The 13,811-nt window shown below is 52.9% G+C and overlaps 5 protein-coding genes across 5 annotated transcripts; 2 read left to right on the forward strand and 3 right to left on the reverse strand.

Moving 5' to 3' along the window:
- Positions 1-369: 369 nt before the first annotated feature.
- On the reverse strand, positions 370-1,387 carry An10g00130 (uncharacterized protein; the record flags this gene model as incomplete). The annotated part of the gene is made up of 2 exons (XM_059749927.1): positions 370-1,084; positions 1,254-1,387. The coding sequence occupies 2 exons, from the start codon at positions 1,385-1,387 to the stop codon at positions 370-372; spliced, it is 849 nt and encodes a 282-aa protein (XP_059605846.1).
- Positions 1,388-1,775: 388 nt separating this feature from the next.
- On the forward strand, positions 1,776-7,115 carry An10g00140 (uncharacterized protein; the record flags this gene model as incomplete). Its single annotated transcript, XM_001402371.3, has 1 exon — positions 1,776-7,115. One exon carries the CDS (start codon positions 1,776-1,778, stop codon positions 7,113-7,115), a length of 5,340 nt encoding a protein of 1,779 aa, XP_001402408.3.
- Positions 7,116-8,342: 1,227 nt separating this feature from the next.
- Positions 8,343-10,233, reverse strand: An10g00150 (uncharacterized protein; the record flags this gene model as incomplete). Its single annotated transcript, XM_059749928.1, has 6 exons — positions 8,343-8,502; positions 8,553-8,833; positions 8,907-9,227; positions 9,316-9,524; positions 9,593-10,005; positions 10,091-10,233. The coding sequence occupies 6 exons, from the start codon at positions 10,231-10,233 to the stop codon at positions 8,343-8,345; spliced, it is 1,527 nt and encodes a 508-aa protein (XP_059605847.1).
- Positions 10,234-10,439: 206 nt separating this feature from the next.
- Positions 10,440-11,557, forward strand: An10g00160 (hypothetical protein; the record flags this gene model as incomplete). The annotated part of the gene is made up of 2 exons (XM_059749929.1): positions 10,440-11,227; positions 11,335-11,557. The coding sequence occupies 2 exons, from the start codon at positions 10,440-10,442 to the stop codon at positions 11,555-11,557; spliced, it is 1,011 nt and encodes a 336-aa protein (XP_059605848.1).
- Positions 11,558-12,130: 573 nt separating this feature from the next.
- An10g00170 (uncharacterized protein) lies at positions 12,131-13,183 on the reverse strand (the record flags this gene model as incomplete). Its single annotated transcript, XM_001402374.3, has 2 exons — positions 12,131-12,242; positions 12,303-13,183. The coding sequence occupies 2 exons, from the start codon at positions 13,181-13,183 to the stop codon at positions 12,131-12,133; spliced, it is 993 nt and encodes a 330-aa protein (XP_001402411.1).
- Between the last annotated feature and the right edge of the window lie 628 nt (positions 13,184-13,811).

Genomic DNA, 13,811 nt, shown 5'->3' on the forward strand with positions numbered 1-13,811 from the left:
TGGAATTCAAGGCCGAGCGGCTCGGCCGGGAATCCGCGCGAGTTCAGGAGAATCCTGGACTTTGCGTGCCCGAAGGATCATCCAGAATTTATTCAGTTGACTAGACTAAGAACAGTCATTGTAACCCGAGGCGCGTATGATGAATTCCATGGGAAATGGGTCAAATGCTGTTCGGTTGATACTGTTCTACGTGACTATTATGACGAAGTTCTATTGCTGAATAAAGTGCTCTTTCTAGTCCTGCTGCTAAACGACTGCACATATATATACATGTATATATGCTCATATGACTGGCAACCACAAACACGCAAGAACTTATTCAATGACTCCACATCATTTTCCACACACGGCAGCGGCCATTGAAGTCCACTAGTATACTTTCATGGGTGCGTGATGCACCCTCAACAGAACGAGTTCCAATAAAGAGACTCCCGTCATATACAATCCTAGTTTAATATTCGCTTTGAAAACCGATCCGCCGGAGTGTCGGTCCTTGAGGTTCAAGGACAGGACATGCCATGGCACACTGACGGCCCACACTCCAATTCCCAGTATCCAGAAGATGAGGGAAAGATCGGCCCGCAGTGCTGTCATGGCGAAGAAGGCAATCTGTAGGATTCCAAGCCCCGCAAGGAGGATCTTGACATTGGGTCCCATCCAGACCGCGAGCGATTTGACGCCAGCCTTCTTGTCGTCCGGCAGGTCTTGCGTCGCATAGAAAACGTCAAAGTAGACAACCCATGCGGCTGTAGCGAAAAATAGCGGCAATGCCTGGTCGAGATGATCCAGATCCCCGGTAACGCCCACCCAACCAGGAAACACCGCGCCTCCGATGATTGCCCCAAGAACAACTTGCGGAAAGGGCATAAGGCGCTTCATAAAAGGGTAGATCACACTCAATACCCAGACGGGAATGAAGCTCACTGTCACAGCCGGGCCCAGGGTAGCCCAGGTAATGGCGAACGTAAAGGGCACCCAACAGACAAAGGCAAGCAAGGCTTCTGGCGTGCTAATCATTCCGGATGGGAGAGGGCGCACCTTGCAACGCTGGACGTGCTTATCCAAGCTCTGGTCACAAATGTCACTGCCAGTAGTCAGAAGAGAACCGGGAAACAACAAAAAAGCAAAATGGTACAGACTTGAAGGTGCAAAAGGCACAATGAGTCGCGGTTACGCTGGCCCAGATGCCGAACAGGAACCTGGCGAAAGCCAGCGGCTCTAGCACGGTGTCTGATACACCCGCGGCTACACACGCTCCCCAGATAGATGGATACCAGCATAGCCAGGATTCGCGAGTATGCAATCGGGCTAGCTCCCAGATGCCGCGTGGCACGTTCCGTGACGAAGTGGACGGCCTCGTGGTGACCGAGCGCTTAGTAGTAGACATGACTATATTGCGACTATATTGTTTGTTGTGAGGGGGGCGAGTATGAAGAAGGTGGATGAGAGGATGAGGAAGGGGAAGGGGAACAACGACTATGGATATAATTTGAACTTCCCCAGAGTAGATCAGACTGGTCGATCAGATCCATCGCGTCGGTCTGATGAATTGTCAGCCGGCTTCAGCTGAGCCAACGCCATATCTATTTGTCGGCTTTGAATCTCTCCGTCCATATTTCCCCGTCCCACTTCGGCCGACGGCGAGCTGGCAACGCCGGCCCTCGATAGCCCTCGATGCCTCACTGTCATCTCACGGTACTTATCTCCCCCCCAGCAACTTGATTTTTCTCTCATGCTTCTCATCACTCAACATGCCAGGCCTTGTACACACCATCATGCCCGCCTCCAGAAGCAGCACAAAGTTCTCCACCCCTGCTGAGGGCTCCGACAACGGCAAGGAATTCACCACGCCGGCGACCAGTACCGAGGGCCACGAAGTCCCGGACAGGCCTGGAGATGCCCTTGCTGATGTCGCCATTATTGGAATGGCCTGTCGCACGCCCGGAGACGTCCGCTCACCCGACAGTCTGTGGCAATACCTCTTGAAGAAGGGGGATGCATCTGGTAGCCTTCCCGACTGGCGTTGGGAGCCCTATCGACAGCGCCATCCTCGCAATGCGGCCCTGCTCGCCCAGACCACAGCCAAGGGTTACTTCCTCGACAACATTGATCATTTTGATGCTGCCTTCTTCTCCATTTCACCTAGAGAGGCGGAGCAAATGGATCCTCAGCAACGCCTTGCGCTGGAGGTTGCCTGGGAGGCCCTGGAAAATGCCGGAATATCACCTCCCCAGCTTGCGGGTTCCAACACCTCGGTCTACATGGGGGTAAACTCAGACGACTACGCCAAGTTACTCCTCGAAGATCTGCCGAATGTTGACGCTCACATGGGGGTGGGCACTGCCTATTGTGGGATTCCGAGCCGGATCTCGTATATTTTGGATCTCATGGGACCCAGCGTTGCCTTGGACGCAGCTTGTGCTTCCTCCTTGGTGGCTGTCCACCACGCACGCCAGGCAATCCGGGCTGGAGAAACTGATCTGGCAATAGCAGGTGGGGTCAATGCTCTGCTTGGTCCCGGCTTGACCCGAGTGCTGGACGAAGCTGGAGCTATATCTACCGATGGCAAGTGTCGCTCCTTCGATGAGACAGCCAGCGGCTATGGTAGAGGAGAAGGGGCAGGTGTCGTGATTCTCAAGCGACTGGACAAGGCACTTGCAGATGGCGACCATGTGCTGGCTGTGCTCAAGGGCAGTGCAGTCGCTTCGGATGGCAAGACCTTGGGGATCATGGCCCCCAATGCGCGTGCCCAACTACTAGTGGCCCAGAAGGCTCTCGCAGAGGCCAAAGTGTCTGCTGATTCGATCAACTACGTCGAAGCTCATGCGACGTCCACATCCCTGGGCGATCCGACCGAAACCAACGCTCTGGCCGAAGTCTATGGTGCGGGATCGGGGCGCAGCCCATCTGATCCCTGTTATATCGGCTCCATCAAGCCCAACATTGGTCATTTGGAGGCCGGTGCCGGAGTGATGGGACTCATCAAAGCGGTACTGGTTCTTCGCCACGGCCAGGTTCCCCCGCAGGCCAATCTCAAGACGCTGAATAGCAAAATTGCATGGAACGAGAATCTGCTGTGTCCACCGCGCGAGCTGGTGACCTTGCCGTGCCCGGGGCCGATTCATCCTTTACGCGCGGCCGTGGCATCATACGGATATAGTGGTACTGTGTCGCACGCGGTACTCGAAGCATTTGCAGGACACTCCGAATTTGCCGAGCGTCTGTCGCAGATCCCTACCGGCGATGATCCTTCGCCCGTTCTTCTCCTCATTTCCGCACCCCAGGCTCGTCGGGTTTCCGCCGCCGCGGGCGCTCTAAAGCAATGGCTTAGCGAGAATGAAGCATCTATATCTCTCAAGACCGTCTCGTCGACTCTGGCTCAACGCCGGGCTCACCATCGCTACCGCCATGCCATTGTGGCGGACTCCGTCCCCGATGCTATTGCCGCACTCGATGATGTTAGCAAGGAGGCACCGAATCGATGGGTTATCAAGGACAAGATCGATGCTAAGGCCGCTAAGGGCCCGGTGTGGATCTTTTCTGGTCATGGTGCGCAGTGGGCAGACATGGGCCGTGAGTTATTCGAATCGAGTCCGGCATTCGAGGAGGTGGTCCGCAACCTAGAGCCCATCATCCAGGATGAGGTAGGATTCTCCGCCATTGAAACTCTGCAAAAGGGATGTCCCGATCGCTCCGACGTGGTACAGGTAATGACGTTCCTGATGCATCTTGGCATTGCAGCCGTCCTAGAGATTGAGTCAGGGCCTCCCAGTGCTGTCGTGGGCCACTCCCTAGGCGAGGCCGCCGCAGCCGTGGTGTCCGGCGCTTTGACCTGGCGCGAAGGGGCTCTCGTCGTGTGCCGTCGGGCGCGGCTATATCGCGAGCTCATGGGGCAAGGCGCTATGGCTCTAGTGCGAGTATCTGCTGAGGAGGCTCGTACCCGTATTGGCAGGCAAATTGGAGTTTGGGTAGCGATTGAAACATCCCCTAGCGCGTGTGTTTTGTCTGGTGAGGTGGACGCCGTTAAGCAACTCTCAGATCGGTGGCGCGAAGAGGGAATTGAGGTGCGTATGGTTGCCTCGGACGTGCCCTTCCATACGCCAATGCTGGAGAGATTGGCCAAGCCTCTTTATGAGTCGCTACGGGGAGAGCTTCATCCCCGTGTCCCCAACCGGGCGCTCTTTTCGACCTCGCAGCCGGATCCCCGTTCCGAGGTTTTGCGCGATGCCCAGTATTGGGTGACCAACATGATCCAGCCCGTTCGGCTGCAGTCTGCTATCGCCGCCATTGCACAAGATGGCTTCCGGGCCCTGGTGGAAGTGTCTAGTCACCCCATCGTGACACACTCCGTCGTGGAAACTATGGGGGAATGTACCGAGGACCCCGTTCTCGTCACCCCTACCATGGTACGTCGCCAGCCTGCGCTAAAGAGCATTTTGGCCGCGACAGGTCGACTGCATTGCTTCGGTTGTGCCATTAAATTCAATGAGTTGGACCCTAATGCGCCTTGGAACTCGAGCGTACCCGGTACTCTCTGGCACCACCAACCATTCTATCGAGCCGTGAGCCAAACAGCGGCATCATCCCAACTCGAAACCACCCACGATCCGGCTGCTAACAACCTTTTGGGAAAACGCATCGCCCTTTGGGGTACAGAAGAGGTGCTGTATCAGACGCGCTTAGAGGAGGAGAACCGGCCATTTCCCGGTCATCACCCGCTCCATGGTTCCGAGATCGTGCCGGCGGCGGTGTTGCTACGTACATTCCTGCAGGCTCTGACGCCCCGGTGTGTAGAGCAGGTGTCGCTTCAAGTCCCGGTTGTGGTGTCGCCGGCTCGCAAGGTCCAGATTCGCCACAACACCCGCAACATTACCATCACTTCGTGCCTGGAGGAGTCGAGCAGCCAAGAGGATGGGTCCTGGTTGGTAAACACCACGGCTGCAGTGGGTGCCGCGAACGTTGTGCCTAGTCAGAGTCGTATGGACCTGTCAGAGTTGCGCAAGCGATTGCCCCAAAAGCTGGCTGACAGCTTTTCCATCGACTACCTAGCATCCGTAGGTGTATCTGCCATGGGCTTTCCGTGGCAAGTGACCGACCATGTCGCCAGCGACGACGAGATGCTGGCACGGGTAGACGCAAACCCGGATAATATGGGAGGGATGAATGACTTCTTGACTTCGCTCATGGATGCTGCGACCTCCATCTCCTCTACTCTTTGGCACCGCCAGCCTCTGCTTCGCATGCCCACGTCAGTGCGTCGTGTCGTTGCCGTCCATGAGATCCCTATCCCGCGAGTAGTCTACATCCACTGCGCGAAAGTCGCATCCACCAGCGAGTGCACGGCTGATGTGACCCTTACTGGCGAGAATGGCACAGTTTTGATGGAGATCCAGGGCATGTCATTTGCCGGCTTAGAGGGCGAGAGCTTCTCGCGAAAGAGCACTGCAGGTCTAGTCCACCAGATTCAATGGCCTCCGGCAGCACTTGTCGAGGACCCTTCGGAATTCAGTCACATCGCCTTTGTAACGCCAGACATCACCGATCCTCGGCTGGAACAATATCAGAGCCAGCTCGATGCGCTGACCATCTCCTCCTCCGTCCACCAGGCCGCTTCAGACCTACCCTTGACCAGTCATCCCTCTCTCGCGGTGGTCTATCTGCCACAGACCATGACAGATGCCTTTGATACGGCAACCAGATCCTGTAATGACCTTGTTTCCATCATACAGACTATCACTGCGGCTGCTTCTTCAACTACGCGAGTCTTTGTCCTCACTGCAGGAACCGAACTCGGTCACAGCGCTCTTTCGGGTCTCAGCCGAATCATCCAGGCTGAGCACCCTGACATCTGGGGTAGTCTCATTGAGGTCGAAGACACTGTCTCTCTCCCACTTATGGCCATGCGCTATGTTCGGGATGCCGACGTGGTCAAGATCAAAGATGGCGTCCCACGCATTGCCCGTCTTCGGCCGCTTCCATCTGCTTCTTCCTCCTTTTCGCCTCTCACCTTCTCTCCGGCCTCGACCTATCTCATCACCGGCGGACTGGGTGCTCTTGGACTGTCAGTTGCCCACTGGATGGTTACTCAAGGCGCTCGGCGGCTCCTCTTGCTGTCTCGTCGCGCTCTTCCTCCGCGCAGCACATGGTCCTCCACGCATATGAACAATCCTACCATCCAAAGCATTTTGGCCCTCGAACGCCTCGGAGCCACGGTCCACTGCCTCCCCATCGACATCTCTCTGCCCATGGCTGCCTCCGGACTTCGGTCCACCCTGGAGACTCTGAACCTCCCTCCCGTGGCTGGTGTTATCCATGCCGCTGGAATTGTCAGTGACCAACTTGTTGAGCAAGTGACCCCGGACGTCCTGGAGTCTGTACTAGCGCCTAAGATCAAAGGTGCTCTCAACTTACATGATGTCTTCCCTCCAGCGTCCCTGGACTTCTTTGTTCTGTTCTCTTCATGCGGTCAGCTACTCGGATTTCCCGGGCAAGCATCGTACGCCAGCGGAAACGCCTTTCTCGATGGCCTCGCTCGGTCTCGCAGAGCCCAGGGCGATAATGCCATCTCTCTGCTCTGGACCACGTGGCGTGGAATGGGCATGGGGCAGTCCGCCAACGGCGCGATGGAAGCGGAGCTCTACGCGCGCGGAATCACCGATATCACACCCGACGAAGCGTTCCGGGCCTGGAGTGCCGTGGCATCTACTGGTGGCGGAGGCACAGATCATGCAGTAATTGTGCGAGCGAGAGTGTTAGAAGGTGGCGAGCCCTTGCCCCATCCTATTCTTACGGACATCGCTACAAGGAAGGCAGAGGTTGTCAATGCTGGAGAGCATCCCGCGGGTAGCCAGGAAGTGAAGTTGAGTGGAAGGGAGTTGGAGCAACATCTCCGGGATGTCATTAATGGATGTGTATCGAAGACATTGTCGGTCAAGGAGGACGAGATCGATGATGCTGTGGCATTGGCAGAGATGGGTATGGATTCAGTGATGACGGTCAATTTCCGAATGACCCTGCAACAGACGCTCAAAGTGCCAGTCGGGCCAACGTTAATCTGGAAATGCCCGACTGTGCAGCATTTGGTGAAGCACTTTACAAAGGAGCTGGATGCTTAATCATGTACATTAAGATATTATTGGACTGTTATGCATTGAATTTGAGCAACTATGATATCCCCATCCCTCATCTTCGTTTGAAGTTTTTGAAAGACGCTTGGCCGATTGCCATAACTGGAGTTAATTTCCCATGCTTGTCTGGGTGACACCCACATATTGTAACATTCGACAAGATTAAGTACGGTTTGTATGCTTCTTTGACATGTAGTTATCTTAAGTATACCTTAATATGCTTCTGGCATATATATTATGGAATAAGTTTTTTAAAGGTCCATAGTAGGCCGCTGGCGGAAGTTGTTGGGAGGCCGTAGCCAATTATAAACAGTATATCATAATTTTCAAAAGCTATTAAAAGTTATTAACAGCTTTTAATAGTTATTTGTAATTATTAATTAAAATAAGTATATTAATAATAATTAATAACTTGATAAATGTTTTGAATACCGGGTAATTACATATGAAGTAATATAATAGTTTTATAATATATATATAATCGTATATAACTTCAAGATGTATCCCGCGATATATAATGTAAGTATAAAATAATTTTAAACTCATATATAAAAATAAAGAAATTGATATATATTAATAAAATAATAATAAATAATCTAATAAACCTTATTTTAACCGGCTAGTTATATGACACTTTTATTTAATTATCAAGAACTCTAAATAACTTTTAATAACTTTTTCATAAATTTAGGTAACTTTTATAAACCATGAATACCTTTAATATTAGCCTCATCACGCACGCCCTCGGGCCCCTATGTCACGGGACATCCGCCGAATCATACTAACCCTGAGAATAATAGGAACCTATAAAGGCGATATCCTAACAGTAAGCGCTAACTAGATTATTTCTCACAGAGTATAAATGCACGGATTGAAGATAAGACATATCTATCTATACACATATGGTTTTCGCGTTCATTCGTTGAAGCTTTACCAAACTTGACGCAATCAAACCTAATTTTTATGGAAGGTTAATATTATTATGATAAAAAGGAGTTTATAGTGTGCCGCATATTCTAACCATGTATTGTATATAAGTCCAAAGGTAAATTTTCGCCAATATTGGGCGGCCACGTACGAGCGGGCAGATCTGTGCCCCCGAAAGGAATTGACAAAATATATTGGTACCGCATGGCGCCCCTCCCCATTAAGCTTAGAGAACATATAATCTTATATGCCATTGAGACACTCCACTTATACTTTGAACCGGCTTTCCTAGTCCATGCGCCGCTTCGTGAGTGCCCGGAACTCTCCGTGGAACTGTGGCACGACCATGTCATCCCACTTCATGTCCTCCGGTGTCGTGCCCACCAACTCCAGGTCAAATCGTCGCACAATGTACGCAATTGCCATATACATTTCCATGTACGCCAGGCTATACCAAAAATGTCAGTCACTATCAGTACCGGCATGGATTATACATACTTGATTCCTAAACATGAACGACTGCCCCGCGAGAAGGGTACCAGAAACTTGGCTCTCTTTGCCGTGATCTCCGGTCCCTGCAACCATCGCTCTGGATCAAACTCATGCGGGTTCTCAAAGAGGTCCTCATTATAGTGGATGTGGTAGATGGCCATGCCCACTCGTGTGCCAGCAGGGATAAATCGACCATCAGGGAGACGAACGCCACCGGGGGGTACAAGGCGCGGAGTACGGGAGGCGGCGGGGGATGAGTATCGCAATCCTTCCTTGATGACTGCTGTCTGTTGTGTATGACATCTCGGTTAGCCTGACTCTATTGTAGACGGCGACAATTGATTATGATAGCAGACAGACCAGATACGGCAGCTGCTCGAGCTGGATGTATTGGGCATGAGAGGTTGGCGTCGGCATGACCGTCTTCAACTCCGCCAGGAGACGGTCGTGGATCGTCCGGTTGTGGATGATGTTGAACAGGGTGACGGTATTGGCAATGCCGGTGGTGTCATCTCCAGCAGATATGAGCGTCAGGATCTCATCGCGCAGCCCTTGTTTGTCGGGCACTTCGTAACCCTTTTCGGGAATGGGAATAAGCAGCCGCTCCATGACAGTGGGGAAATTAGGAGTTTTCCCTTGTGCTGCGGCTTCGATATATTCGTCTATCCGGCGGGCCGCAAACTACATATAATTAGTAAGTACTTCAGTCAGAGCAGCGGAACAAGCATCATGGTCGTTGAAAGGACGTGCTTCCATGCGCAGAGCATACCTGTTCCAGCTCGTGCCCCATTTCAACAGAATGCGAAATTCGCCTCGCGATCCATAGTGGCAGTGAGCTGAGAAGCCGCACAAACGGAAAGGCCTTAATAACGTGCAGGCTCGGTAGATATTGCTGGAACACGCGCACGGGGAGGGACTTGAACTCTGGATCCGCAATAGCATTTAGAGACTGGCCAAAGGCAAATTGGGAAACCATATCTGGTTGACACTGTTAGTGACCTTGTACATGAAAACTGCGGTCGGAAAGCTAGGCAAGGTGTACATACCCATCGCAAGAGATTTCAGGGCCCACTCCATGGAGACAGGCTTCCCCTGGCTGTAAAGCTCATCAAACCGTTGACTGCAGTGGTCAACATGTTCCATCAACATGTTCTCCAGACTGAGGATGTTCTTCTTGGAGAACAGAGGCTCCAATGGCGCTTTGCGCTGCTTGTGACGGACGGGGTCACTCTCCGCCAGGGTGCTTGTCGGCGCCCCCAGCACCTTGTGCATAGAAGGGTCTTTGTAATACTGGCTCCCTGGCCGGTACAACTCATGATAGAAGGCTGGATCATAGATGTGAACCTCATTCGGTCCCATGCGTAGGGCAGGCCCCAGACGCTTGTGCATCTGTTCAAGCTTGAACAGTGTTTGCCCCTTGTGGCCCGGCCGAAGGCCGATGTTCCAGTATGCCTCCCAGCTGCAGCATCGGTACTGTCAGCAAGTATCCTCGAGTGCTGGGAAATTGTGACACCCACTATTCACCCAAAGCGGCCCATGGTGACCCCGGGAAGATAGCCAGCGGGCTGAAGAAGATCAGATACACGGCACGGATAGCATGGTAGACAGCAAAGGTGGCCGCCGCAATGAGCCAGACGCTGACAGGCAGTTGCGACAATGAGCTGGATAACGCAGAGAATAACGCCATGGCTGGTGGACCTGTAGTGGATTCATGCCCGGGGTGTTCTCTCGGGGCATATAAACTATTACTTCAGGACCGCCGATCGGCCGAATCCACCGTCCCAACAACGACCGACAGCACCGAAGCCCGAAAGGTTTACATAAGGGAGACACATAAGCAAGCGGAGAGAACGGTGAAACCTCGTGGCGCTGTGATCATAGCTTACGTTAGTTATGGGTGATTCGAAGGTGGAACTTCAGGAGCCTGCTCCATTCCACTCGTGGGTCTGGGAAGTGCTCCTTTCTCGCTCCCTGGTCAGCACGCACTATACTGCTCTCGCCTTCCTCCTCGCCGTGTGCATCCCTTCAGCTCCGCGCAAATCTATCCTCCGTTATGGCCTGCTGCTCCTCCAGATTACCTGCGCTTTGCAGGCCTTTGTGGCACCTCCACCACCGACCTCCGACTCGGCTGTTCTCTACACCACGGGCGTGCTAATGGCCAATCTCCTAGCTCGCTACCTTGACCGACTCTACACTAATGTTCCTGAAGAATCGTTCCACCGCATCTCATCCACCAACCAGAGCGAGGAAGATGCTACCAGGCTTCCCCTCACCCAACGCTTGCCCTGGGCATTGGAGCTTTTCAGTGTCACCCGCGGTATCGGTTGGGATTGGCGCGTGTCCCGTATTCCAGAGCTCACGGCACCAAAATCCCGAGCTCGCTTTGTGACAGCTCGTCTCCTGACAATAATCGCCATGTACGCCGGACTGTACTTGCTCGAGGTTACGTGTCAGGAGCTTCTCGCTTCGTACCCAAGCCCAGGAATTGACGATGGCAATCCGATTCAAATCCTCATGGGTGATTTGTTCCTGTACGGGCTAATAGTCCTGGGCCTTGCATTGGTTATTTACAGCCACTTCGCGCTCTTCGTCTTGCCACTATCTATTCTCTGCGTTGGTCTGCAGACTGGCCCCGTCGCATGGCGTGATATGTCCGCCTGGCCTCCAGATTACGGTAGTTTGTGGGAGTCATACAGCCTTCGACGTTTCTGGGGCATCACCTGGCACCAGCAGCTACGGCGCCATACAGGGGCACCTGCGGCTTATATAATGTCCTTACTACCTGTAGCAATGCGAACTTCGAAACGGCGACCTGCTCGGCTGATCAGACGGTATTTGCTCGTGCTGATAACATTCGTCGTATCGGGCTTGATTCATACGTGTGGATCGTACCACGTGTCGCGCGGAATGGGGAGGCCATCATCGTATGGTGGAGAGGTGAAATATTTCATCTCGCAGGCAGTGTTCATCATGATCGAGGACTTCGTGTGCTGGATGCTGGGGATCGATGACCGGTCGGCGGGGGAGGCTTCCACGGTCCGACGGTGGGTGGGATACACTGTGACGGCAGGCTGGTACTTCTGGAGCCGCGTGCATTGGAGTGTGATGCCGGTGGCCCTGGCCAGTGGGATCCAAGATGAAAGAGGGCCGTTGTTCATCGCGTTGGAGCATACGCGACGGTCCGCAGCGGCGGTTCCGGGAAACTTCGTGGCAAAAGCGTGGAAAATATCGCCGTGAGCCATGTTGCCGGACACAGTGGGAGCAGAGTGGATCGAAGATTACGCAAAGAGGCTAGTGTCCAGGATTCAACGTGGCTAAGGTTTTTATTAATACTTATCGGGTAGGATTGAGCTAGTTATATGCGTTCAGAATAGTTCTTCTAGTACATGAGATGTCGTAATCGTACCACTTGCACTGGTCGACGATAGAAAGAGATATAGCGGAAGGGAATGACCACAGCAGTCGAGGGAAATAAGAAGAAAGGAAAACATGAAAACACTCGAAAAAAGCCAAGGGAGTATTAAAAATGTTGAGAACGGCAGGAAACACATAATCCGTCGTCATGGCTTGTTAACCAGTTCAATTTAACGGAACTGGGGAGGAAGGGTGGTCAACTTGCTCAGCTCGGTGATTGTCTCTTCCCAAAGTTTCTTTTGAATATCCTGGCCCATCGGGGAGGTAACAATTGCGGATTTACTAAAAGAGAATTCATGTTAGTCGTGGGGTTTATCGGGACGAAGCTCAAGAGGGACTTACTCGGTGATGGTCTTATCCGCCAGGAACTTCCCATGGGACTCTGGGCCTGCAACGACTGCAGCGTTCAGGATAATCCAGCCCCCAACCTCGACTGGACGGGCGCGAATGGCTTTGATGACGTTGAAAATCAAGCGCAGATGTAGTGGGAGCATGTTGCTCATCCCGGTGTTCACCATACCCGGACACATTGTATTGATGACGACCTTTTTAGGATCCAGGCGCGGCGCCAGGCTGTACAAGAACAGCACACAGAGTAACTTGGTATCATTATACCGTTGGAAAGGGACAAAAGCTTCCTCTTTGTCCATATGCTCCAAGACCCCCTCGTCGGCTCCAACGGGGGCCTTCTTCTCGAAACTGGGTGTCTCGTGCGAACGACTGCCTACCCAACTGATCCGGGCAGGGGAACCGGTCTGCTCCGCACCGGCTTCCAGGTGAGGGAGAAGCTCGGCCACGAGCAGGACGTTGGAGCAGTAGTTGACCTGGGTCACCCTCTCGTGGCCACTTGGGCTACGTTCGAAGTTCAGAGAAGCAACTCCCGCATTGAGGATGAGGAGGTCAACGACCGGAACCTCTTCGCGGAGAGTTTTCGCGAATTGCTGCACGCTATCGTATCGGTCCATGTCAAGCTCCATGACCTTGATGGTGGGTTTGGGGTTGTGGGTTTGAATGCCGCGGTCCTGCAGCAGCGATTTGATGCAGGCCTCCCCTTTGGTGACATTGCGCACGGCGAGGATGGCGGTGGAGAGGCGCAAGCGCAAAAGCTGCTTGGTGACTTCCAGACCCATGCCTGCACTGGCACCGGTGATGACCGCGGTCTTGCCCGTCAAGTCAATGCCCGTAGGCAAGGGATCAACCTTTGGCTGAAAAAACTTGACCATGGCGGCGGTGGTGGTGGTGACGGCCGTAGTAGCCCTAGGACGGATACGAGATGGTAGTTGGATTGGACGAGCAAAGAGTATATCGAACAACCGAGAGCGAAACGTGGTGACAATTATCAAACTGTGAGTTACCGGGAAGAGAGGTGAGGACAGAAGGAAAATATCACAGTTAGCTGTCGCCGAAAAGGCGACCCAGCTGGGCCTGGAGGTGTTAATACCGCTGGCAGAATCACTAATTACATGTCACGCTCTCCCTTGTTTGTTTGGCTTGGCGCTGCAGGGCTGACAAATAACAGCTGAGTCATCAGGCATGACTCAGCATTCGGCCGACGAATGTCCCAAAGAGGAAAGTGACAGGGGTATCTCGATCTCGTCCGACGATCGAGTTTGTCAGTTCGCTTTAGAGTTCGAGCTCGGCCCAACTCGGCCGGAAAGAGACAAAAGGAATGCTGTTGGGGCCTATTTGCTTCATCACCTCACAGTCTGACAGATGACTCTTCACTCCGATCCATCCTCAAAACATGTAGAGCACACTATTAAATGCCCAAATGTAGGCAATATAGAAACTATGTAGTGTCTGCATTTATGGCGTTGATAATTCCCAATTCCAATACCATTCTTGTCTTCT

This window comes from Aspergillus niger, assembly GCF_000002855.4.
Source record: "Aspergillus niger supercontig An10".
Lineage (NCBI taxonomy): Eukaryota > Fungi > Ascomycota > Eurotiomycetes > Eurotiales > Aspergillaceae > Aspergillus > Aspergillus niger.